Source organism: Cololabis saira, chromosome 5 (assembly GCF_033807715.1).
Source record: "Cololabis saira isolate AMF1-May2022 chromosome 5, fColSai1.1, whole genome shotgun sequence".
Classification (NCBI taxonomy): domain Eukaryota; kingdom Metazoa; phylum Chordata; class Actinopteri; order Beloniformes; family Belonidae; genus Cololabis; species Cololabis saira.
Genome location: NC_084591.1, coordinates 701,141 through 728,595, shown reverse-complemented (window position 1 = coordinate 728,595; position 27,455 = coordinate 701,141). Strand labels below are relative to the sequence as shown.

Sequence of the window (27,455 nt, the reverse complement as noted above, 5' to 3'; positions counted from 1 at the left end):
TCTTGGTGTCTCCGTGTTTATAAAAAATAAAGGTTAAATAAAACGTTACTCGTTAAATAAGAAGAATTACCTCCTGCAGGTTTCAGCGGAGATTCCTCCACCACCGACCCCTCGCTGGCCTCGGCCGACCTGTGGAGACAGCTCGGTTAGTACCGGTTAGAACCGGTTCTAACCGGCGGTTCTGGTCTGGTTCTGGTCCTCATGTGACCCGTGGAGACGGCTCGGTTAGTCCTTCAGGTTCTGGTCCGGTTCTGGTCCTCATGTGACCCGTTTCACCACACAGTCTGACTCGGTTCCGTCTCGTGGTTTTCCAGTTCAGAACCAGAACCACCTCCATTCTGCAGCTGGTGACGGATTTTCAGCCAAGGTGGAACTCCGGCCACGCCGATGCCAGAACAGAAGGTCCTAACGGGTCTTTACCGGTCCAAACCGGTCCTAACGGGTCTTAACGGGTACTAACTAGGGCTGGGCGATATGGACCAAAAGTCATATCTCCATATTTTCTAGCTGAATGTTGATACTCGATATATATCCATATTTTTTCTGTGCAATAATTGGGGTTTCCCCCAAAGCATTATAGCATAGCAGCTCTGTTAGCATCTCCGTTAGCATCTCTGTTAGCATCTCTGTTAGCTTCATTTCTTAAAAAAACAGTCAGTTTTAATACAAAGCCTCGTGCCAAATGTCACACAGGTTCCTTTATTAACAGAGGTCTGCACAATATCAACATGTATAAAACTAATGAAATAAAAATAAACTGCCTGCATATATAGAATAAAAATGCTTCTTGAATAAAATAAAACAAATATCCCTTTCCTGCATAACAATTAAATTAAAATACACTGTGTAATTAATACAATGTAGACAGTAACAGGCAGACTTTTCCACTGAGGTTGACAGTTGTGCAAATAACAAAACATTTGTGACAATCTCAAATAAAACATTCAAGTCAATTTGTCACAAAATAAGCTATATCGAAATCAAAAAAATATATATATATATATATTTTTTTTTAATCGATATAAACGATATTGTCTCGTACCATATGCACGCATTTGAAAATATATCGATTTATATTAAAATCTCGATATATCGCCCAGCCCTATTCCTAACGGGTCCTACTAACAGGTCTACTAACATTCCTAGCCGGCCCCTCCTGTCAGCCCCGGCCCTGACACCGGTCCCCCGGCCCGGCCCCCCTGACCCCGGCCCGGTCCCCGGCGGTCCTACCTGCCCAGCTGCTGCCGGTGCCGGAGGCGGCTGGACACCTGCTTGTGCAGCGGCGTCTCGCAGACCTGCTCCGTCAGGAGTTGGTGTCGCTCTGCAACGACACACACGTCAGTCATCAGTCAGGGGTGAAGCCCCGCCCCCGAGTGTGAAGCCCCGCCCCCGGTTGCTAGGGGATACGGGCCCTGCATCCACTCACCTCCGTCCTCGGACCGCTTGCGTTTCTTCATCCGCTCCACGGCCGACACAGACTGGCTCCTCGGCAGCTTCCTCCTCTTGGAGGGAGAAGTCACTTCCTGGTTGAAGAGGTTCCTCCTCACCCTGGTCACCTCTGGGGGGGGGGGGATGATGATGATGATGAAGGTGATGATGATGATGATGATGATGATGATGATGATGATGATGATGGAGGAGGAGGATCAGAATCATACAGATATTTGATTTATGCAATGTTGAAAAAATTGGCAAAATAAATGAAAAACTGCTGAAGAACCATGTTCGGTATTGTTCGGTATTCGGCCAAGTGTTTATTATTATTTTCGGTTTCGGCCACAAATTTTCATTTCGGTGCATCACTATTTAAGAGTGTCTGTTATTTTACTTTTCTTCTCTATTTCTCTTTTCCTCTCCTACTAATCCCCCCACACACACATACAGACACTTTTCTCGGTCATAAATTCCCGAGCCATTCTGAACTACCGACGCACGCACGCACGCACGCACGCACGCACGCACGCACGCACACACGCACGCACGCACGCACGCACGCAGATCCAAACATCGCCCTCACGTTGGCGCCTCACATACCTGCTTCCTGTTTCTGAGGGGGCGGTTTGAGACCTGGACCTGGACCCGGATCCTCCGGCCCAGCAGACTCCGCAGGTTTAGACACCGCAGGTTTAGACACCCCAGGTTTACACTAGAGACAGAAACCAGGACCAAGTTAGAACCCGGAACATCTGAGACATGTGAGACAGCAGAACCGTCCCCCCGGTGAACCGTCCCCCCGGGTCAGCAGAACCGTCACCCCGGGTCAGCAGAACCGTCACCCCGGGTCAGCAGAACCGTCACCCCGGGTCAGCAGAACCGTCCCCCGGGTCAGCAGAACCGTCCCCCGGGTCAGCAGAACCGGCCGGTCTTACCCGGGTCTTCTTGGGGACCTGGATCTGGCGGAAGCTCTGCGACGACTCCGTCATGCTGCGGTGGCGGGTCAACATCCCGGTCCTGCGGAGAGAAACCCGGTTAGAACCCGGACTGAGCCGTCATCCGCCTCCAACCTCAGCAGGACCGGACCGTAATCACTTACTTACATAACTTTATTTGTTGAACAGCGGCCGTACAGATTAATAAACACGTGTAAATATTCACGGTTGTAGCCAGTAATTTCCATCATTCGTCCCCACGAGATATGACATTAATACCAACTAAACACAACATTAAAAAACACGACTGAGCTAGATAAAAATCATATATATATATAATAAAATGTGTTACCATTGATAAACCAATAATTAAGTGACCATAAAGTTAAAGTGCTTAAGTGCTAGAGTTTGTGTGGCTGTTTTCACAGTGGCTCCTGGAGCTTTTACAAAAATGTTTGAACTTTTTTTTTCCTTTTTTCCTTTTTCCTTCTTTTTTTCTTCCTTTTTCCTTTACTTTTTTAAATCTTGATATTTTGACTTTTTTCTCGACTTTTTTCTCAACATTTCAACTTTTTTCTCGAGATTGTACTTCCAAATTAATTTCGATATTTCGTCATTTTTAGCGAAGTGCATAATGAAAAAAAAGATTGCCTTCATTCTAAGGCTTAAACAAGACTTCTTTTGCAGCTCCAGACATATTAGTTTTGTGTGTTTTTGGTCCAATAGGGCTCTAAAACATTTTGGGTTGGGACCGCTGTAATAGCCCAATTAATGTTCACACCTCTGGTTTCCTGGAGCCAGATTTTAAGTTTTGCTTTAAACGAGGGTAAAGTAGAGCCGTCTCTGACAGTGGTAGGAAGACTATTCCAATATCCCTCCCAAGATGGACAGAACATTCCTGGTGAACGCAGTCGCCTGCAGGGAATCTCAACATCTCTCTGTCTCCGCCCTGGAGTTCATGCCTTTGACAGAGCTTTTTTTAATGAATTCCATCAGAGGTGGTGGAGCTAGACCAGGGGTCGGCAACCCAAAATGTTTTAGATCCATATTGAACCAAAAACACTAAAAACAAATATGTCTGGAGCCGCAAAAAATGAAAAGTCTTTTATCCGCCTTAGAATGAAGAAACACATGCTGCATGTTTCTATATTAGTTAGAACTGGGGGAGATTTATTTTTCATTATGCACTTCAAGAAAAACGTCGAAATGTCAAGATTAATGTTGAAGTACAATCTTGAGAAAAAATTTGAAATGTCGAGAAAAAAGTCAAAATTTCGAGAAAAAAGTCGGAATGTCGATAAAAGTCAAAATTTCAAGAAAAAAGTCAAAAGGTTGAGAAAAAAGTAAAAATGTCGAGATTAATGTTGAAGTACAATCTAGATAAAAAGGTGGAAATGTTTTGTTTTTTTTCTTGAGAAAAAAGTCGAAATATCGAGAAAAAATTCGAAATGTTGAGAAAAAAGTCAAAATTTCAAGAAAAAAGTCGAAATGTCGAAAAAAAAGTTGAAATGTCGAGAAAAAGGTGAAATATCGAGAAAAAATTTGAAATGTCGAGAAAATAATCAAAATTTCGAGAAAAAAGCCGAAATGTCAAGATTAATGTTGTAGTACAATCTCGAGAAAAAAGTCGAAATGTCAAGAAAAAAGTCGAAATGTCGATAAGTCAAAATTTCAAGAAAAAAGTCAAAATGTTGAGAAAAAAGTCAAAATGTCGAGATTAATGTTGAACTACAATCTACATAAAAAGGTGGAAATGTTGAGGAAAAAGTTGAAATGTTGAGATCAAAAAAGGAAAAAGGAAGAAAAAAGAAGAAAAATAAGGTCAAACATTTTTGAAAAAGCTCCAGGAGCCACTAGGGCGGCGCTAAAGGGCTGCATGCGGCTCTAGAGCCGCGGGTTGCCGAGCCCCGAGCTACACCATGTAGGGACAGATACCTCCTCCTGCTGGACTCCCGCAGGTCCTGCAGGCCGTCCTCCGGGGCCGGGCCGGTCCCGGGGGCCGGGGGCCCGGGCGGCCCGGGGGCCGGCGGGGAGACGCTGTCCCGGGCCACCGAGTCGTCGCTGAGGAAGCCCGGGGGCAGAGCGGCCAGCAGCGCCGGCGGCAGGGCGGAGCCCAGGCTGTGGTAGATGTCGGCCAGGACCCTGGGGGCCGCCGCCAGGAACCTGCAGGACGGACACGGGACTGGAGGTTACACAACCATTCACCACAGAAAACACGCTGTAGCCTTCACATACGCGCTCTTTAATTCAGATTTAAAATTAAATTAAAATTATATAATGAAATTAAAGCTGCAAGCAGCGATGAACGGGACCTCGCGCGTGCAATTTCCACCAATTGAGGTCAAGGACTCAAAACTAAGTCCGATGACACCACTAGGGATGGGCGGTATGGACTAAAAAATGTATCATGATAATTTCTGGCATTTATCCCGATAACGATAAAAATGACGATAAAAAAAATACCAATTCAACTCCATCTTTTTAACTATAAATCTATCTCTCTCTCAGATCCTCCATGTTTGTTACACAAAAACCTCATCAACGGGAATTTATCCTTTCTTTCTTTCAGGCTCATTTCCTTCCTTCTTTTTTCCCTTCCTCTTTTTTCCCTTCCTTTTTTCTCCCTTCCTTCCTTGTTTTCTTCCTTCCTTCCTTCCTTCCTTCCTTCCTTCCTTCCTTCCTTCCTTCCTTCCTTCCTTCCTTCCTTCCTTCCTTCCTTCCTTCCTTCCTTCCTTCCTTCCTTCCTTCCTTCCTTCCTTCCTTCCTTCCTTCCTTCCTTCCTTCCTTCCTTCCTTCCTTCACGTACGTTGTGCGTGGATTTATCAGATTTACACAAAAACATCATCAACGGGAATTTATCGTTTTTACCGTGAGGAATTTTTTTGACGGTTTATCGTGAACGGTAAAATATCACCCATTCCTAGACACCACCCACGACTCTCTATATCAAACCATTCAAAAGTTATGGCAGAATTACATATCAGCCAATCAGCTACTATTATCACTTCCTGTTTAGCGTTGAAGTTTGACGCGGCGCCACGGCCACGCCATTTCACAAAACTCAAGATTTTGATAACTTTTCATGGTTAACGTCTTTTGTATCTCCTGAGCGAGTTTTATGTTGAATGGACGATCCTGCTAGGAGGAGTTCGTTAAAGATTGACACGTGAAAATGGCATAAAATTGCGCCAAAATTACAGATTAATTTAAAATGGCCGACTTCCTGTTGGGTTTGGGCCATGGCGCCAAGAGACTTTTCTTTAAGTTGTGACATGATACAGGTGTGTACCGATTTTCGTGCATGTACGTCAAACCGTATTGTGGGGCTTGAGGAACAAAGTTTTCTAGGGGGCGCTGTTGAGCCATTAGGCCACGCCCCTTTTTGATACTATTAGAATACGTAATTTTTCGCCACATGGGACGTGCGTTTCACAACTTTTCAAGTAAGTTATGCGCCTCAAAAATGCAATTGTTTTCGGATAATAATAGTGATGCACGGAAATGAAAATTTGTGGCCAAAACCGGAACCGAAAATAATAATAAACACTTGGCCGAATACCGAACATGGTTCTTCAGCAGTTTTTCATTTATTTTGCCAATTTTTTCACCATTGCATAAATCAAATAAATTTGATTTAGGCTTTTCAAAGAAAAAAATCTTTTACAAAATTACAAGGTAGAAAATATTTATTGAACATAAAAAACTGAACATGTTTTAATTTCCAGCATTATGTTGTTTTGGTTCCACCTCCTGGTGAATGTTGGTAAAATTCTTATGGGGTTAGTTTTTGGTTGGCCAACGATTTATGTTTGTGGTGCAACAGTTACGGAGCGGCCAGTCTATTTCCTTATTTTACAACGCCGTTATTAATTGTTCGTATTTTCCCCACTTATTCCACCGAACACTGAAAGTGTTTTTTTGCCATTTTCGGCCGGACAATTTCAGTTACCGAACAATCGGTGCATCACTAGATAAAATAATAATAATCGTACCGATTTCAATAGGGCTTTGCACAAGCCTTGCTGGTGCTAGGGCCCTAAAAATAAAAGAAAAGAAAATACATAAAGCAATAAAAGCTCCACCTACCCCGGCAGCAGCTCGTCCTGCAGGAAGCGCGACAGGTAGACGGGGTCTCTGGTCAGGGAGATGATCCGCAGCATCTCAGCCGCCTGAGGAACACCACAATTCACTCAAACATTAATACGTAGATATCTGTTGAGTTTTAAAACAAATATTGAAAGACAAAATAATTAAGGATTACTATGAAAAAATTATTTGAATATTATTTAATTATGCAGAGCGATTTAGAGTACATTTTCTTTTGTATTACTGATTAACTGGGTTATCTTTTGGAAGGTACAGGATCTGCAAAAATAAGTTTCGGCTTCAGCGACTCCTTTTTCGGTTACACAGAGTTTGTGTTTTATTGTTTATTGTGTGAAACTGATTAGTGTAAATATGTATGATAATGTTTTAATGTAAGCCATGATCAGCAATATTAAAATAATAAAAGGCTTGCAATATTTCAGTTGATTTGTAATGAATCCAGAATGGATGACATTTTTGTTTTTGTAATTGGATTACAGAAAAATCACAATATTCTAATTTTCTGAGACAGTCCTGTATTCTTTATTCTTCTCTTCCGGCTCTCGACGAAGGCGGACGCTTCTCTGCTCCTCTCCCTTATCTATCTGTCCTGCTACTGCTTTTGTCCTGTCTCGTCTTCAGAGTCTCTCATTTTCACTCCTCTGAAACTCTACAATCATGGAATTGATTAACTGGTCTCTCAGCACAATCGACCAAATTTTTGCGATGAGAAGTCAGGGGGTAAGGGAGCCCTCCTGCCCCGATGGGACATTTTTTGCTGGATATACAATGGATTCCTACAAAAACTGGAAACCTTTGTGTCTCAAGATCCTGTCCGTCGAGGACGTTGAAGATGCTTCATAATTGGATTTATGATAGCAGGATTTATCTTGATGGGAGGAGGGGGATTCCTGGTGTACCGACAAACGCGTAAGTCGTCGACAGCTGTTCTGGCTCTTTCAGAGCTGCCGGACGTGGCTGAAGGATCAAGCAAGGTGATCAACACTCAGACTTTAACGTTGGGGGAGCAAAACCGTAAGCTGGATGTGATTCTTGAACAGAATCTCAGGCTGGCGGCGTCTTTGAGCTCATTGGCAAGATGGATAAGACCCTGGAGAAGTTGGAAACTCGGCTTGGCGGGAAGTGATCACAAATTCGTCTGATTGGAGTCGCCATTGATGAACCAGAGACTGAAGGCAGACGGAAAATTACTGAGTCTGTTTTCTTTTCAATATAATTGTTGATTCTATAATCTGGCCTTGACAGGGCGGTTTGGCCGATCGCTCTGGTCACAATCTCCCTAGTGGAATGTAAACAAGGTGACTCTGCCCCCACTAACCCTCCCCTCCCAGGAACATCTGTGGACCTGTTTCAGAACTGATCGAGCCGTCTGATAACATCAAGGACATTGGCTGAGAGCAGCTCTGGGAGAAGTTCACGGACTTACCGCTACACACACTTACTGATAACCACCTCCCTCAACTCAACGCCTTCCTGGCTATAAGTCTTGTGAAGTTGATGTAAATTTGTCATGTTGCTTTCTGTGCTGAGGTGTTTTTTTGCACTGAGTACTTAAACACAGTGTGAAGATGCCTTTTTGATAACTGATAACTCACCTCCTCTGCCATCTGCTCGGCGTCCAGCGTGTCGGTGGGCGGCGTCGCCGCGGCAACGCTGCACAGCTGCAGCCTCAACGCCGCCTGGATCTGGCACCTGAACACAAACACCCGTCACTGTGGTTCTCCAGAACCGCGGAGCTGAGGTTCTGCAGAACATGGAGCTGAGACGGATCAGGAACAAACACCCACTCTCGGACTTTCCCCTGGACGTCGGCGCCGGCGCCGTGCTGCTGCCGCAGGGACCGGCCCGTCTTCAGCAGGTGCTTCTGGACCAAGGACGAGGCCCGGGACTGAGGACGAGACGGCAGGACGTTTAGACCGGCTGGTTTATGTTAAACCTCACAGGGAATAAAGATGTGGAAACATTTTCACATTCAGATTCAGACGTTATTGATTGGTTTGGGAAGTTATTGATTGGTTTCCTCGCGGAAACTCAGCACCGTCATAGACAAGAAACAAGAAGGAGAAATAAAACACCCCAAAAACCAAACACCCATAAAAAAGATAAAAAGATATAGAACCAAATATTGCACAAAGTTATTGCACAGTCCGGTTTGTTGTTGGATTTGTTTAAATGGACAGAAGAACTAAATGCATGTTTGTTTCCAGGACCGTGGTGACTCGGGTTCTGGATCATCAGTTGGTTCTTCTCTAAACGTAGAGGGGGAAATGATTACTGAGGTTTCTGGACGTCCAAGTCTCCGCCGGTCCAAACCAAAGGGTCTGAACCAGGTTCAGGTCTGGACTCGGACCAGGTCCTTCCAGGACCTGGATTATTTTATTTTCCATCATTCTGGTATGCAGCAGAAGTCTAAAACTGCAGGCGTCACCAACTAGATATGTCAGAGGGCCAGAATTTATTTTTCTGGTCCGTGTCTCACCTGTCCGTCCTGGGCGGTGTAGAATGTCTCTGCCGTCTCCACCAGCTGCTTCACGGCTGTCGTTAGCGCGACGTCCGTCTCCGTCTCCAGGGTCTTCTGGTAGACCGTCCTCAGGTGGACGAGCAACTCGTCCTCGCTGGAGAAACCTGGAGACCAAACGTCCAACCAAGTCCTTAAAGACCAAGTCCTTTAAGACCAAGTCCTTAAAGACCAAGTCCTTAAAGACCAAGTCCTTAAAGACCAAGTCCTTAAAGACCAAGTCCTTAAAGACCAAGTCCTTAAAGACCAAGTCCTTAAAGACCAAGTCCTGAAAGACCAAGTCCTTAAAGACCAAGTCCTTAAAGACCAAGTCCTTTAAGACCAAGTCCTCAAAGACCAAGACCTCAAAGACCAAGTCCTCAAAGACCAAGTCCTTAAAGACCAAGTCCTTTAAGACCAAGTCCTTAAAGACCAAGTCCTCAAAGACCAAGTCCTCAAAGACCAAGTCCTTAAAGACCAAGTCCTGAAAGACCAAGTCCTTAAAGACCAAGTCCTTAAAGACCAAGTCCTTAAAGACCAAGTCCTTTAAGACCAAGTCCTTAAAGACCAAGTCCTCAAAGACCAAGTCCTCAAAGACCAAGTCCTCAAAGACCAAGACCTCAAAGACCAAGTCCTCAAAGACCAAGTCCTTAAAGACCAAGTCCTGAAAGACCAAGTCCTTAAAGACCAAGTCCTTTAAGACCAAGTCCTTTAAGACCAAGTCCTTTAAGACCAAGTCCTTTAAGACCAAGTCCTTTAAGACCAAGTCCTTTAAGACCAAGTCCTTTAAGACCAAGTCCTTAAAGACCAAGTCCTTAAAGACCAAGTCCTTAAAGACCAAGTCCTTAAAGACCAAGTCCTTAAAGACCAAGTCCTTAAAGACCAAGTCCTTAAAGACCAAGTCCTTAAAGACCAAGTCCTTAAAGACCAAGTCCTTAAAGACCAAGTCCTTAAAGACCAAGTCCTTAAAGACCAAGTCCTTAAAGACCAAGTCCTTAAAGACCAAGTCCTTTAAGACCAAGTCCTTTAAGACCAAGTCCTTTAAGACCAAGTCCTTAAAGACCAAGTCCTTAAAGACCAAGTCCTTAAAGACCAAGTCCTTAAAGACCAAGTCCTTTAAGACCAAGTCCTTTAAGACCAAGTCCTTTAAGACCAAGTCCTTTAAGACCAAGTCCTTAAAGACCAAGTCCTTAAAGACCAAGTCCTTAAAGACCAAGTCCTTAAAGACCAAGTCCTTAAAGACCAAGTCCTTAAAGACCAAGTCCTTAAAGACCAAGTCCTGAAAGACCAAGTCCTTAAAGACCAAGTCCTTAAAGACCAAGTCCTTTAAGACCAAGTCCTTTAAGACCAAGTCCTTTAAGACCAAGTCCTTAAAGACCAAGTCCTTAAAGACCAAGTCCTTAAAGACCAAGTCCTGAAAGACCAAGTCCTTAAAGACCAAGTCCTTTAAGACCAAGTCCTTAAAGACCAAGTCCTTAAAGACCAAGTCCTTAAAGACCAAGTCCTGAAAGACCAAGTCCTTAAAGACCAAGTCATTTAAGACCCTTAAAGACGTTCAACACGTACAACCACAACCAAATAAAACTTTCTGCAGCTTAAACTGGAAGAGTTTCATATCCTGCATTTAGTGTCCAGGAGTTTTAATCCATTAAATCAGTTGGAAAAATCCCATAATAATCCAGTAAAATTGTTAAAAATTGTTAGCAGCACATCCTACACACACACGCACGCACGCATTCAGGATAAACTTCCTGAGGTCTGAAAAGCTTCTGTGTTTCTCTGTTCCTTTGGCAGTTTTAGGGATCCAGCTGTGGGATTTCTGTATTTACAAAAATATGTGTAAAATTAAGAAACCATTTCATTTTCTTGGTAGTTATTTGCACTTTTTAGCAATTTATTTAGTTAGTTTGGACTTGTAACATCCAGATCAGTAAAGATTGGCTTATATGGGTTGTTTGGATCCGTAGCAAATAAAAATACTCCCTCAAATGGCCGTGTAGCCTGTAAACATGTAAACATGTAAACAAGTAAACACGTAAACACGAGACTGGTCCTATAGTGGGTCATGTAGGTTGAGGTGCATCATGGGAAACCCTGCTGAGGTGCATCATGGGAAACCCTGCTGAGGTGCATCATGGGAAACCCTGCGTTGAGGTGCATCATGGGAAACCCTGCTGAGGTGCATCATGGGAAACGGCGGGAGCTACTCACTGCTAGCGCCGGCCCGGCCCCGCCTGGCCCGGTCCCCGGAGCGTCTCCTGGGCTTCTCCGAGCCCGGTTCTGGTTCCGGCTGGTTCTTCTGGGCCTTGACGTTGAGCCGGGCCACGTTCAGCATCTGCAGCGAGCGGCTCATGGTCTTCATCCTCTGCTTCACGGGGGTGATGTGGGCGGAGCCTGGGGGGGTATTGAATAAAAATAATTTAAAATCAAACTGAATATGTAAACTGCATGTGGTGATTAACTAAATGTTTCTGTGTGTGAAACTAAGGTGCATTCCTCTGACTTCTCACCATTCTGTAACAGGCACGAGATAAGGGGGCCCCCAGCAATAAACCTTGGGCCACCCCCCCTTTCTCTAAGAGTAATAATCTTGTTCTCGGACAAGGAGCGGCAAATCTGGCGGGACGATTGAAGAAGCAGCTGCAAGAGCTCTGCTCTGCTAGATTAGGACTCTTTAATTACATCCCAGTCTTGTGTCTTTATTTAACTTTTCCAGCTCAATCAACAAACCCGGGGTGATCAATTCGATCACAACAATTTGGGGGCATCGTCCGGGATTGAGAAAGAGGAAAAGAGGTAATTATGAAAGAACAGCTGGTTACGAAAAAGGTGAGAACACGGCCGCGCGGCACATTCAGGGTAAGCAGACAGTTTTTTCTGCATTGGATACCACTCAAAACAAGACCGTGTCCAAAGTCTTAAGTAAATACCCAGCTGCTGAATTTAATAACTGCTAAATTTAAGGAATGACAACTGCTGAATTTAAGAACTGCCAAATTAAAGAACAATTGCTGAATTTAATGACAACTGCTAAATTTAATGAAAAAAAAAAAAAAAAAAAAAAACAAGGACAGGGGCTGGAATAGGAATTAAAGAGAAAATATTTAGAAACGGTTTGAGGCCCATAAGAGGAATATTAAGGGTTAGAGGCCCATAGAGGAATGTTTATTAGGGGTTAGTTAGAGGCCCTTTTTGAGGTAACAGGGTTATTGAAGAACCCTGTTACCGTAGACATTTTAAAGTCAGAGTCGGGCGACTCCAACCGTGACGTCGACGGGCGCACGGATTTTTGCTGGGTTTGAGGCCCTGGGATTTTGACACCCCAAAATTACTGTTAAGAGCTGCCAAAGAAACTTAAATGTTGATGGTATGCATTTCAGGAGAGGGAATAGGGGGTCTGGGACCCCCCCTTTTTTATTTTAGCTAGAGATTTAAAATGCCCGAGAAACTTGAAAGTTGAGGGTATTTGGCTTCGTGAAGATACTGTAAGATCTATGTTGACATGAGCCTGAAAAACAGAAACAGAGATGGTGAGATTATGAAATATATGTCAAATTCAGCAGTAACTACTGGCGCTTTCTACTGTATGGGTGAAGCGCCTGCGTTTATGTGTGTGCTGGTGTGCGTAAGAGACAGAGAGAGAGTGAGAGATGTGTGTGTGTGTGTGTGTGTGTGTGTGTGTGTGTGTGTGTGTGTGTGTGTGTGTGTGTGTGTGTGTTCATGAAACTTTGTGAACAGCTGAAATATATTCTGTCATTTTAAGAGTAAGAGAAGTATGATTTAATTGACTTCGTAGTTGGTTTCAAAATGGGAAATTGAATAAAGACAGAAAAGGTAAAAGAGATACGTAAAAGTTGCAGGTTCACATGCCATGGTCGTAAAAGTTCTTCAGTCGAATCATGAGCTTTAGCAGATTTTATGGGAGATGCAGAGATGTTTTTCCTCTCTGTTTCTCCAATAGAAAGAGGAGGGTCTGTTTGGGTCTTTTTTGCAGCAACCAGATAAGTAAGGCTTTAAAAATAGAAGATTTAGAATAGATGGAACATTTTAGAATATATTTGGACACCATAAGATAATATTTTAAGAAGTAAAAAGTTTAAATTCATATGAGCCTCTCTGTTGACATTTTTTAAGATAATATGAACAATGAGCTTCTTTAAAATGATGCATTCTGTGTCTATAAAAGGAGACTTTTTTATCTGTTAAAACATACATGAGCTTCAAGAGGAGTTTTTGGGAGATAACGTTTGTCCGTGTACTGGAGCGCCCCCCCCCCCTCCCTTGGTGAATCTGTGTTGAATTGCTTAGGGGTGGCAAAAGGGGCGTCTCACATTCCTTAAGTTTCAAGTGAGGGCCTCCCCTCTTACAAAACATGAGGGGAATAATAATATTAACGTCTTACATCTATAGAAGTTTTGATGAATACAGATTTTGGAACTTGTAGTATGGATATTGGTCTGTAATTTGTATACTTGTGTTTACTCTCATTTTTGTGAAGTGGAATTGCCTTTTTGCAATTTTCATTTTATTTAGGAAAAGGACCAGATTGTATGATAAATTACAGATAGGGTGAGAGGTTTTACAATGTTATTTAGGACTTTTTTACAGTTATTAATACCAGGACAGTCAGTGGATAATTTACTTTGTTTTTGTTTTGTTTGTACTGTTTATTCCGAATATGCCAACTTTTACATTTTGGAACAAGGGGTTTAGCTTAAAAAGTTTATTAGTGAATTAATGGAGTGAAAGCTGAAAAGCCACCTGGATTCAGGATAAGACGAGGGGGTCGAGAAAGATAACGAAAGAATGTAAGGGTACTGACGGACCAGTCGTAAAAAGCAAAATTACTCCCTTTCTCCACTAAACCATGTCGTAAACATGTCGGGTGAAACGGGAACAAAACAAAAAAAAGGAGGAACTTTCGGAGTGTCAGGCGCGGGGTTAGGCCAAAGGCACTGTTAGTAACTCAGGAATTAAACACACACAAGAATTGTATAACCACCTTAGTCACCACGACCCCCACACTACGATTACGCATACAGAGGGATGAGTGGACATGGGGGGGGCCCGGGGGTGGACGAGGGGGTCCCATGCAAAGACCGAACGTAGCCTGTGACCAGGGCTACTTATGCCAGGAGAGAATCCCATCTGTGTGTGTGTGTGTGTGTGTGTGTGTGTGTGCGTGCGTGCGTGCGTGCGTGCGTGCGTGCGTGCTTTACGTTTGCGGCCCGTCTTGTCCTGGCCGTCCTGGGACAGCCGGTACAGGTCTGAGAGACCGGAGACCAGGTCCTGCTGCAGGAGGGAGGCGTCCTCTGGTCCGGGCTGGGGGGCGGCGTGCAGCACCCTGCAACGGTAGGGGGGGCCGTTATCACCCTGAGGACCGGTTGGGGGGGTACCGGCTGCTGGGGGTACCGGCTGCTGGGGGTCCCAGCTCGTTTATTAACCCCCCCTCATACCTGAGCGACTCCATCAGGTGAGAGCTGACTCCTGATTGGTCCGACTGAGGGAACCAGGTCTCCAGGATGCTGCTGCTGGGGGGGCCGTGGTTGAGTTCCTGCAGGGCCCAGTCGGGGACCGGGGGGTCCGGTTCTGGAGGACAGACATTACCATGAAAACTTCTTACTATTCTTCCCAATGTCTAGGGCGAGGTCGGCAACCCGCGGCTCCAGAGCTCCAGAGCTCCGGAGCTCTGGAGCTCTGGAGCTCTGGACCTTGGAGAAGCTGGAAACTCGGCTTGGCGGGAATTGATCACAAATTCGTCTGTTTGAAGTCGCCATTGAGGAATCAGAGACTTAACGGCAGACGGAAAATTACTGGAGTCTGCCTCTTTCCTTTCTTTCAATACAATTGTTGATTCTATAATCTGACCTTGACAGGGCAGCTTGGCCCGCTGCTCCGGTCACAATCTCCCTGGTGGAATGTAAACTAGTGGATAAAATTGTGACTAAAACATGAGTCAGCGTTAGGTTGGGGGAGAAACAGGGAGGTGACGGGTGTTGTGGTTGGTCCTCACCGAGGGCGTGGCTGTCCTGGTCCATGATGTCGTACACGACTCCCAGAACGCTGCTCACCACGGCGGGCAGGTCGGCCGGCGGATCCGCGGCGCTGCCGTCCATGGAGCCGTGGACGGCCGTGTCCTGCAGAGGGACGGCCATGTCCTGCAGAGGGACGGCCGGCGTGTCCTGCAGACGGACGGCCGTGTCCTGCAGAGGGACGGCCGGCGTGTCCTGCAGACGGACGGCCGGCGTGTCCTGCAGAGGGACGGCCGGCGTGTCCTGCAGAGGGACGGCCGGCTGCAGGACGGTGAGCAGGGCCGTGGACTGGGACAGGGGGGCCAGGACGGCCGAGCACAGCAGCCCACCCACGTCCACCTCGGCCAGCTGCAGGAGACGGAGAGACCGGGTCAGCAGCCGCACACTCAGCCCCTCGTTACCGGGGCAACGCCAGCCATCGCTGGTGCTTACCGGTTTAAAAACGACCACCAGAAACAATAAATAAATTAAAATAAATGAATTAAAAGATAAGGTCCAGGTTTCTTCTTTCTTCCGGTGTCCGACCTCGGCAAAACAAACTACCGTACGATCCCCGTTTCTTTTATCTCAGTTTCTTTTTTTTTTTCAAAGGCTTTTTCATGCAAATAGACAATTTAACAGCAGGAAGTCAGAATGTGCTTCCACATAGATCTATGTGTACGACGCTTCGGCGGAAGAAAAAAACGGTCAGATCACGCTTCCACATAGATGAATGTTGATGTATATGTGGAAATGTGATCTGACGTAGTGCTGGGCGGGATACCCGGTTAATACCGAATACGGGTGTTTATTTTTCTTATGATATGAATGTTTCATACACCGTAATACCGGTGAGTTTGTACAGTAGCTACACAACGTTGGGAACGTAGCGCTGCTGGACACTGTTGGTGAGGGGACTGTTTAGCAGCAGTGATGCACCGATTGTTCAGTAACCCAAATTGTTCGGCCGAAAATGGCAAAAAAAACACTTTGGGTGTTCGGTGGAATAAGTGGGAAAAACCTGAACAATTAATAACAGCGTTGTAAAATAAGGAAATAGACTGGCCGCTCCCGTAACTGTTGCACCACAAACATAAATCGTTGGCCAACCAAAAAGTAACCACATAATAATTTTACCAACATTCACCAGGAGGTGGAACCAAAACAACATAATGCTGGAAATTAAAAAATGTTCAGTTTTTTATGTTCAATAAATATTCTCTACCTTGTAATTTTGTTAAAAGATCAGTCAGACAACACTTAAAGTCTTTAAGTGTTGTCTGACTGATTCTCTCACTTCATTAGAATCATAATGGAAAGTTCCTGGAGACACTTCTGTTGTAATAGACGCTATAGAAATAAAACTGAATTGAATTGGGTTCTCACCATGTGGGCCCGGTGGGCGACCAGCTCCCTCAGCAGGTTCTGGAAGGTTGCCGGGTCAGCGCCGCCGCAGCCCCGGAGCAGCCAGGACTCGGAGGACGCCGGCGTCAGCGAGGACGAGTCCCAGTCCTGCAGCACCGCCGTGAGACGGACCTGGACGGAGTCCTGGAGACGGGTCTGCCTGCTGGAGACCGGGTCCAGGACCACCGGGTCCAGGACCACCGGGTCCAGGACCACCGGGTCCAGGACCACCGGGTCCAGGACCACCGAGACCTGAACCACCGAACCTGGTTCTGGGGACAGAAGTGGAGGTGAGGAACGACAGATCGGGGGCCGGATTCACAAAACATTCTTAAGAAAAATAATCTTCTTAAGTGTCATTTTTTTCTTAAGTTCAGTCTTAAGAAGAAAAAAAAGAAGTCATATTCTCCAAAAAAGTTCTTAAGTATTTTCTGAACTTTCTTCTTAAGTTTCTTCTTAAGAAAAAACTTAAGAATAAATGGTATTCTTGAAATAAAAGTTCTCACATTTGTTCTTGACTTTTTTCTTGACTTTAAGACAACCTTCACCTGTCTTAAAATTTCTTCTGTGAAAAGGTAATAATAATAATAATAATAATAATAATAATAATAATAAGACTCTAAAATCACCTTTTTCAACACATTTGCACAAACAAAGGCCCGCAATATTGTGGAGCGATGCATCGGTGTAGTGAAGTCTGGCTTCAGGTGCATGACTGGATATAATGAAATGAATAATAACTAGAAAATTTCATCGCAGAAATTTCGAGAGTGCCACGGCGGGGTGCTCCCCATTTGTGTACATTGCTTCATTTTGCAAGCAATAAAGGTGAAGGACTCACATATCGGCCAATCAGAAGAAGGGGCGGGGCTAATTTGCACCAATAAAGGTCAAGGACTCAATACCGAGTCCTATGACACCACCCATGACTCTCTATGTCAAACCATTCAAAAGATATCGGACTATAACATAACCAATAAGAAGAAGGGGCGGGGCTAATTTGAATATATAATATACAAATGTATATATTTATAATAATAATAATAATAATAATAATAATAATAATAATAATAATCATCCCAGCAGGACTGGGGATCGTCTAAGGTCAAATTTCTCCATTTTCCAGGTTAAAGTATATGAAGTCTGTACTGACTGGGTCATGTGACCAGTCTGGCTCAGTCTAATCAGTCAACAGCTGAGCTCTGGTTGCTAGGGGCAACAAGAACCTCGACATGAGGAAGGTTCCGGGTTGGCTGTGAGAAAACCCCAGATTTTGCCTTGTGACAAGTTCTCAAATGACTCCGATTTGTGAGAAAACCGTAGCTCCTAGCAGAAAAACAAAGACATCGTGAGAGACACAGAACCCGGCAGATTCTGACAATCTTAATTTTATTCAAATATTCCTTAAAATGTGTTAGTAACGGCAGTTCGAAAACAAAGTGGGATTTTTTTTTTTGAAGAAAACTTTTGATTACATTACAGTCAATGGAGACCGAGGCAGGAATTTGCGCCGCTTTAGCCCCCCCCCCCCGTTTAAATTTTGTGCATACCCCGCCTGTCAAAGTCACATTTTATGAATCCCAACACCTATGTTTACATTCTGACTAAAAATTATTTGTCCAACTTTCACGGTTTGGCCGTGAGCTCGAGTTACAAATACAAATTAAGGAATTTTTTTTTACTCTTTCCCGCACTCTAGAAAATTAGAGCTCCACTCTAAATTTGACAAAAAAGTGATTTCCAGACCTCGCTTGAGTGCTCATATCTTGAAATGTTTACATTTTAGTAAAAAAATGTTTCAGGTTTGGAGAGAGAAGAGAAGTTTTCCTCCGTTTTGAAGTTTGAATGACATTTCTACGTGCAAGTATGAGAAAGTTACGTGACTCAGAAAAAAAGGTGAATTTTGGCTCTTTTTTACAACTTTTTCCCATCCGCTTTGAATGGGGTATTGTAAGTAGAATATGGACATTGGTCCCCACCTGGGCTCCAATGCAGAACTCCCCCCCGGGCAGGGAAGGCCCGGCCGTAGGGCCTCTCCGGAGACAGCAGGAATCCCACGCTGGACCTGAACCCCCAGGCGTCTCTCCGGAGCCGGGGGTCCGACTCGTAGCTGCAGCAGAGGTCCAGCAGCGCCACCAGGGGGACCAGCCGGGCCCCCCCCGGGGCCAGGACCTCACACACCTGGTCCTGGCAGACCCCCACCTGGTCCTGGCAGACCCCCACCTGAAACACCAGAGGGAGACATGAGGTCTGGGCAGTTACCAAAATAATTTGTTCCCCATCTTTTGTTTTGATAATAAAAAACGGAAAACGGAAAACAGATCGTTATCCATTATCCGTTATCCGATTTCATTGATTTGTTTGAAAATCGAAATTGAGAATTAAAACAGCGAGTTCTTTTGTTCATCAGATTGAAAATGAACAGTTTTAGATTTTTTAATGTTGAAACAGAAAATAAATCAAATCTGAAACCTGGGAGTGAAACATGAGTTTAATCTGTAATCTGTTATGACAGTCCGTTCAGCTGCAGCGTCCAATCAATAACATGAACTGAACTCTAACATACTGCCCGCCCCGTTGGAAACCAATAGGAAATAGAGAAGAGTTTTCCACTCGCTGTTTTAATTCCCAATTTCGATTTTCAAACACATCAATGAAATCGGATAACGGATAATGGATAATGATCCGTTTTCCGTTATCAAAACAAAAGATGGCGAACAGATTATTTTGGCTTATCTCTCTATTTTTATTTTGTCATTTCAAAACAAAAAACAGACGGCCGCGAAGTACACGAACCATTACCGATATATTTACACTTGATTTGGCTGCATAATTTGACATTTAAACTTAAACCTAAAGTAGTTTAAGGAATGATTTAACCGGTACAAAAGGTATCTCTACTCTTGCTTTACATTTCATGTGTAATTATTTAATTCATTAGTAATTTTATTATTTGCCATTTAAACTTGAAACAATGCTTTTCTTTGTATATTTACCGGCGTATGTTTTCTGCTCTTGTGTTCAAGGTTTTCAACCTACTACTACTGTTATCCTGCTGTACCCAACCATTACCGACCTCTGCTCCTACAACCAGGAAACCCCTTCATCACCGCTCAAAAAACAACTTAATAAAAATCAAAAAGGGGAAACAGACTGTTGTTCCTGCACTGACCAAACTCTTTCAAGTTGGAGTAGAAACTGAGGGCAAAATCAAACAAAACACCAAACAACTTGACAGTTCTGTTTCTCTAAAGCTGCTGATGACGTCACCTGCTCTGACCAGCATGTGGTTCAGGTTCATCCATTGAGAGGTGAAATACATTTTGTGTCCTGGAATGCCCTGAATTCAACTTTTCATATTAATTATGCTCATGTATTATGCTTGTTTTTGAATTAGGACATTTTCAGGCCAAAGGTGGAATGAAGGGATAAAAAATAAATTTTGTGTCCTGGAATGCCCTGAATTCCCAAAACACAGCTTTAATCAGCCATGCACCTGCTGTTTATCATAACAAATGTAAACTGTGAGAGAGGCGCTAGTTCACACGGGATTTTGCTCCCGTGTGAGGCAAGACTTATTTTGAGAACTTGCGGGGGGGGGGGGGGGGGGGGGCGAATGCAAGGTGCTGAGTATAAAGGTATAAAGACGGGACAGCCGGAAGTCCGGGTCAGAGTCTGCTGCGGGTCTAGTGCACGGACGCCCAGCAGGGTTTTTTTGGCCTACTCTGCCAGGACTGTTCGGCTCTCCAGTCTCTTGTGTCGAGGTAAGAGTATAAGGCCTTGGCCCTGTGTACTTGTGTGTGTGTGTAATATTGCTCTGCCATTTGTGGGGAATAACTTGACACCTTATCCTAGCAAAAAGAGTAATTGTGTGTGTGTCTTCTATGCAAATGCTTGCTTTTCTTGTGGTAATAAAGGTTCATATATCACTATAGCAAAAGCGAGTGTGTGTGTGTGTGTGTGTGATTCATTTTGCTGCAGCCGACCGCTTTCGAGCCTTAATCGATTTTCTCCCAAAACGTCCATTCACCCCCTCACTCACCTGGTCATTCATCCATTCATCCACTCACCCCCTCACTCACCTGGTCATTCATCCACTCACTCACCTGGTCATTCACCCCCTCACTCACCTGGTCATTCATCCATTCATCCACTCACCCCCTCACTCACCTGGTCATTCATCCATTCATCCACTCACCCCCTCACTCACCTGGTCATTCATCCATTCACCCCCTCACTCACCTGGTCATTCATCCATTCACCCCCTCACTCACCTGGGGCCTCATTTAAAATGGAGTGCGTAGGATTCACACTAAAAGTGCACGTACGCCCAAAAGCCGAAAATGGCGGGCGCAAAAAAAAATCCGGATCTATAAAACCGCGTGCACGCAGACTTCCACGCAATGTTCCCTTTATGAATCACAGTCCACCTGGAAAGCTGCGCAGCTGAATCCGCCCCATATCCCGCCCTCAACACGCCCATAAATCCATATGGATGAGCCTACTGAGCATGCGCAGTGGCTTCCTGCAGCCTGTTAGGGATGAATGCGTCAGAATGAATGAACGTGTCGAGCCACCGTGCCACTGAATTTCGCTGAGATCTGAGATCGAGATGTGGATGATGTGGAGAGAGGACAGTGAAACGAGATTATTTGGTGGTCACAGTAAAAGTAGAAATAGTATATAAATAGTATAAAATAAAGCGAGTGAGTGGCAGCACGCCGTTGCTGCTCGTTAGTGCCACGATCGCACGACGCAATTTCCACTGGGAACAGGGGGGACATGTCCCCCCCACTTTTCAAAATTATGTATTTGTCCCCCCCACGTTTTACAGTTTAAAAACTAACGGTAGGATCAGCAAATCATCAAGACACTCGGGACGGCGGCCCGGCAGCCCCCGCTCGCCCTCCTCCCTCCCGTCTCCCCTCAGAGCTGCTCTAGGCTGATTTATGGTTCCGCGTTACACCAACGCAGAGCCTACGGCGTAGGATACGCGGCGACGCGCAACCTACGGCGTAGGCTCTGCGTTGGTGTGACGCAGAACCATAATTCCGGCTTAAAAGTAAACAACATGAGCGCACGTACCCGTGCATGACAGGCAGACACACACGGGGAGAAGAGACTATTTCTTTAATTTTAATTTTTTTAAAAACTTTATCCTTATGAACGCAATTGTTATATAGTCCAACTTTCCTTATTTTATTCAGAAAACTTTCTTTTTTCCTCTTCGGCGTGGAGTAGTGGGCTCGGAGCGGCAGCCCCCCCCCTCCCCCCCGCCGCCTGCTCCGTTATCAGCACTATTTTATTATAAGTCTGATATATGTTGTGATATGTGATGACATTATTAAGAGTATGACATGAATCTGGCTTCATTTCACCACCTCACCGCCAGTTCCCCGTGTCTTAAGTAAAATCTTACGGGAGGGTGAGGGTTGCCGTAGGGATACGCAGATTTTTCGGTTAGTTTTTTCTTTTTAGATCCGAGGCTTTGCGTAGATGGTGGCTTCCGCAACTTTCAGGCGCTTTTTCTGCGCAAGCAAGCTTTATAGATGAGGCCCCTGGTCATTCATCCATTCACCCCCTCACTCACCTGGTCATTCACCCCCTCACTCACCTGGTCATTCATCCATTCACCCCCTCACTCACCTGGTCATTCATCCATTCATCCATTCACCCCCTCACTCACCTGGTCATTCATCCATTCATCCATTCATCCACTCACCCCCTCACTCACCTGGTCATTCATCCATTCATCCATTCACCCCCTCACTCACCTGGTCATTCATCCATTCATCCACTCACCCCCTCACTCACCTGGTCATTCATCCACTCACCCCCTCACTCACCTGGTCATTCATCCATTCATCCCCTCACTCACCTGGTCATTCATCCATTCATCCATTCACCCCCTCACTCACCTGGTCATTCATCCATTCATCCATTCACCCCCTCACTCACCTGGTCATTCATCCATTCACCCCCTCACTCACCTGGTCATTCATCCATTCATCCATTCACCCCCTCACTCACCTGGTCATTCATCCATTCATCCATTCACCCCCTCACTCACCTGGTCATTCATCCATTCACCCCCTCACTCACCTGGTCATTCACCCCCTCACTCACCTGGTCATTCATCCATTCATCCCCTCACTCACCTGGTCATTCATCCATTCATCCACTCACCCCCTCACTCACCTGGTCATTCATCCATTCATCCATTCACCCCCTCACTCACCTGGTCATTCATCCATTCATCCATTCACCCCCTCACTCACCTGGTCATTCACCCCCTCACTCACCTGGTCATTCATCCATTCATCCCCTCACTCACCTGGTCATTCATCCATTCATCCCCTCACTCACCTGGTCATTCATCCATTCATCCACTCACCCCCTCACTCACCTGGTCATTCATCCATTCATCCATTCACCCCCTCACTCACCTGGTCATTCATCCATTCATCCATTCACCCCCTCACTCACCTGGTCATTCACCCCCTCACTCACCTGGTCATTCATCCATTCACCCCCTCACTCACCTGGTCCCGGGACCTGCTGTCCAGCCAGACCAGGGTGACCCTCCTCTGGACCAGCATGTGGTTCAGGTTCCGGGGCAGGACCCAGTCCTCGTCCAGCGGGGTCCCTGACCCGGGACCGGGACCGGGACACGGAGACACCAGGAACAGCAGGTTCCTGCCGGGGTCGTCCTCGTGGGCCGGACCGGGCCCGGAGCCGGACCCGAACCCTCCGGGCTCGGCCCTCCGGTTCTGTCTAAACAAGACACGGAAAAACTTATTCATGCATTCATTTTCAGTAGGTTGGATTAGTGCTGGGCGGTATACCGGTTTATACCGGTTCATACCGAATACCGGTGTTTATTTTTCTTATGATATGAATGTTTCATACACCGTAATACCGGTGAGTTTGTACAGTAGCTACACAACGTTGGGAACGTAGCGCTACGCTAGCGCCGCTACGCTAGCGCCACTACGCTAGCGCCGCTGGACACTGTTTGTGAGGGGACTGTTTAGCTGCAGTGATGCACCGATTGTTCGGTAACAGAAATTGTTCGGCCGAAAATGGTAAAAAAACACTTTGGGTGTTCGGTGGAATAAGTGGGAAAAAACCGAACAATTAATAACGGCGTTGTAAAATAAGGAAATAGACTGGCCGCTCCGTAACGGTTGCACCACAAACATAAATCGTTGGCCAACCAAAAAGTAACCACATAAGAATTTTACCAAAATTCACCAGGAGGTGGAACCAAAACAACATAAAGCTGGAAATTAAAACATGTTCAGTTTTTTATGTTCAATAAATATTTTCTACCTTGTAATTTTGTAAAAGATTTTTTTCTGGTAACTGTCTGGGACCCCCGGCCCCCCCCTGGACCCCCGGAACCATAACTCAAGCTTCAGTCCCTTTTGCACAGACAGATTTAAAAACCTCACGTTGTACATTTTATCTCTTCATTATATATTGCTCTTGTATCGTATTGTATTGCACCAATCACCACAACAAACTCCTTGTGTGTGTTTAACAAACTTGGCAATAAACCCTTTTCTGATTGTGAATGAGTGTATTTTGTAACTAGATGATGTGGTAGTTGTTGTTGTTGTTGTTGTTGTTGTTGTTGTCCTTTAACCAGGGGTGAAAGTAAGCCGGTACCATCCGGTACTCAATAAAAAAACATATTTCAAATATGCTGGTAAATAATCACAAATATGATATTTGTGATTGGTTTTCATTCCTCGTTTCAGGAAAAAAAGAAAAAAGCATCAAAAATGTTGAATTAACCTTTTTTTTTTTAATGTTTTAAGTTTTTGCGTAAGACACATTTTACTCATCTTTTACTCTTCTTTCATTTATGTGCCCAATGTTCTGAAAATTCAAAGACAGACTTGTTAACTGTTCAGCTGTTGATGAATTTAACTGTAAATTCATTCTAATTTGAAACAAAAAATTGTTATGATTTTGAAAGTTTTGTCAACATTTACAAATTATTCTGTGACAATTATTTACACCATTTAAATAAATCATTTGCTATCGGCCTACACAGTGTTGTTTCTAATGTCTACACCGTACAGGCGTTAAAAGGATTAATGGTGTTCAGGGATGAAGAAGCTGGAGGAGAACCAGGTTGGGGTCGTAGTACCAGCAACAACTTTAATCTACTTTCCCCCTGGTTTTAACTCATTCAGACATTCTGCTGTAACTGAACTCACCTGGGGGCCAGGACCTGGTCCGGATCTAACTGGTCCAGGTCCTGGTTCTATCATAGAACTCACCTGGGGCTTGCTGTATTTTGTAACTAGATTGTGTGGTAGGGGTGGAGTGTGGGAGTGTGTGTGTGGGAGTTTGTTTGTTGTAGGGCTGGGCGATATGGACCAAAAGTCATATCTCGATATTTTCTAGCTAAATGGCGATACTCGATATATATCTCGATATTTTTTCTGTGCCTTAATTGGGGTTTCCCCCAAAGGATTATAGCATAGCATCTCTTTTAGCATCTCTGTTAGCATCTCTGTTAGCATCTCTGTTAGCTTCATTTTTTTCTGAGGCAAACCCTTAAAAAACAGTCAGTTTTAATACAAAGCCTCGTGCCAAATGTCACACAGGTTCCTTTATTAACAGAGGTCTGCACAATATCAAAATGTATAAAACACATGAAATAAAAATAAACGAATCAAAATGCTTGTTGAATAAAATAAAACAAATATCCCTTTCCTGCATAACAATTAAATTAAAATACACTGTGCAATTAATACAATGTAGACAGTAACAGGCAGACTTTTCCACTGAGGTTGACAGTTGTGAAAATAACAAAACATTTGTGCAAATCTCAAATAAAATATTCAAGTCAATTTGTCACAAAATAAGCTATATCAAAATCATTTTAAAAAAATGTAAAAAAAAAAAAAAAAAATTTTAATCGATATAAACGATATTGTCTCGTACCATATCGTGTTTGAAAATATATCGATATATATTAAAATCTCGATATATCGCCCAGCCCTAGTTTGTTGTCATGTATGTCTAGACCACTGGTTCCCAACCTTTTTTCCTTGTTCCTACTTGTGTCTAAGACCAGCCGGGCCCCCCGACCCGTACGTACTGGCACCAATAGAGTAAAGTGATTCGTTACAAATCTTTAATTGGAAAAATTAACATTAATTATGTTTTTGTGATACATTTCTCTCTGGTTTACCCTGTATACACATGACTTTGTCTTTCTCACCTTCATTTTGTGTCACCAATGTATAAAATACGCACAAAAAATAATTGCAAGGACATAAAAATATTTCTGAAAAATGTCTCTTAATGTGAGCGCAAACATTTTTAACATTTTTCCTTTAACAACCTGTCGGAGTAGTAGTATGATTAAATGTTGAATAATGATATAATAATAAGTTATTAAGTTTTTACCCTGCTAAAATATATTTTGGTCATTTTAAAATACTACGTGGGTTTATAGAGACTTGGTTTACTGTATAACATTAGGTGTGTTATTATTTTTTATTTATTTAACATGTGTAAATATAATTTTTACAACTGCATATCCTAAAAGCAGACAAAGTTTCGTGCCCCCAGAGATCTCTGCCCGGACCCCAGGGGGCCGCGGACCCCGGGTTGGGAGACACTGGTCTAGACTGTAGTGTGTGTTTTCCTGGGACCCCTTGAAAATGAGATGTTACAAATCCTTTAATAATTCTGAAGTTCTGCTGGAACTGAACTCACCAAAATAATTATTCCGGAAGTCCAATAAATAAATAAAATAATAATAAATTCTGCTGGATTTATTATTATTTTCATTTTCATTTTATTCTTTATTTCATTCAAAAAACAAAACAATTTAATACAAACACAAATACAAATGTTCCTAACTTATGAATGAAAAGGGAGCAGAAAGAAGAAGAAGAATCTTATCTGATCTGCCCCTTTCACAAATAACATAAATTAATAATAATTAAAAAAAAATTAAAAAAAATTATTCCGGATATTATTATTTATTTTATTATTTTATTATTATTATTTTGGATTATTTCTCTATTTTTATTTTGGTGACCCTATCCTGGACCAGAACCAGTACCTGGCCCAGGTTCTGGTTCTGGTTCTGGTCCTCTCATGTAACTCACCTCGGTACCGGCTTGGTCGGGCTGGTAATATCTGGTCGGTCCCACTGGAAATCCAGCAGAGTTTCCTTCAGGGCGGAGTGGACGGAACCGGCCCGGTTCTGGTTCTGGTTCTGGTTCTGACCCTGGTTCTGGTTCTGGTTCTGGACAGCCCGGTCCAGCTCCAGCTCGAAGTCCTGGAAGGTTCGGTTCCGAACCTCCCTGAAGTCGGACCTGGACCCGAGCGGGCCGGGCCGGCCGGTACCGGGCCCGGTCCCGGGCCCGGAGCGGAAGAAGCGGTACCCCCAGCGGACCCGGCCGAACCCGAACCGGTACCCGAAGTGCAGCAGCGTCAGCAGAACCGCCCGCTTCAGCAGGACCGGTTCGGCCCGGCCCGGGGCCGGGTCCACGTCCACCACGAACACCAGGTTCTGCAGAGCCATGTGGAGCAGAACCGGTACCGACCCGGTTCGAGCTGGAACAGAACCGGTACCGACCCGGTGCGAGTGTTTACAGAGCCGTTCAAACCATGGATTTATTAATAAAAACAAACCAACTCAAGTCGCCATTTTCTTTCTCGTCCTTTCCCGCTCCTTGAACCAAGCCCCGCCCCCTCGCTCTGATTGGTTCTCCTGGAGCCAGGCCCCGCCCCCTCGCTCTGATTGGTTCTCCTGGAGCCAGGCCCCGCCCCCTTGCTCTGATTGGTTCTCCTGGGGTCAGGCCCCGCCCCTCGCTCTGATTGGCCAACGTCCACGGGAACGCCACGTCATTGGTCCAGACCAGAGCGGTGGATAAAACAGAGTGGCGACACTTCCACATGCTCCGTTGTAACCCGCACTTCCGGGTTCTGGAGCCTCTGGAGTTCCACAAGTGGCGTCGATCCCGGTGATTTCAGTGATTTCAGTGATTTCAGTGATTGATTGATTGAAGAATTGCATAGGATCAAGTACAG

At 44.6% G+C, this 27,455-nt stretch overlaps 1 protein-coding gene across 1 annotated transcript in view; it reads right to left on the bottom strand.

Moving 5' to 3' along the window:
* LOC133444517 (treslin-like) overlaps window positions 1-26,954 on the bottom strand; it is a 36,609-nt gene extending 9,655 nt beyond the window's left edge. Inside the window, exons 1-18 of the mRNA XM_061722358.1 lie at window positions 26,528-26,954; window positions 22,931-23,162; window positions 18,368-18,611; window positions 16,371-16,660; window positions 14,987-15,353; window positions 14,430-14,562; window positions 14,193-14,317; window positions 11,185-11,367; window positions 8,956-9,101; window positions 8,264-8,364; window positions 8,072-8,168; window positions 6,456-6,538; window positions 4,305-4,532; window positions 2,370-2,451; window positions 2,035-2,146; window positions 1,427-1,558; window positions 1,231-1,321; window positions 71-129 (exon numbers count right to left, since the gene is read on the bottom strand). Of these exons, the coding sequence (XP_061578342.1) occupies window positions 71-129; window positions 1,231-1,321; window positions 1,427-1,558; window positions 2,035-2,146; window positions 2,370-2,451; window positions 4,305-4,532; window positions 6,456-6,538; window positions 8,072-8,168; window positions 8,264-8,364; window positions 8,956-9,101; window positions 11,185-11,367; window positions 14,193-14,317; window positions 14,430-14,562; window positions 14,987-15,353; window positions 16,371-16,660; window positions 18,368-18,611; window positions 22,931-23,162; window positions 26,528-26,946 (3,124 nt within the window). The 5' untranslated portion in view covers window positions 26,947-26,954. The remainder of the gene's footprint in view (window positions 1-70; window positions 130-1,230; window positions 1,322-1,426; window positions 1,559-2,034; window positions 2,147-2,369; window positions 2,452-4,304; window positions 4,533-6,455; window positions 6,539-8,071; window positions 8,169-8,263; window positions 8,365-8,955; window positions 9,102-11,184; window positions 11,368-14,192; window positions 14,318-14,429; window positions 14,563-14,986; window positions 15,354-16,370; window positions 16,661-18,367; window positions 18,612-22,930; window positions 23,163-26,527) is intronic.
* Between the last annotated feature and the right edge of the window lie 501 nt (window positions 26,955-27,455).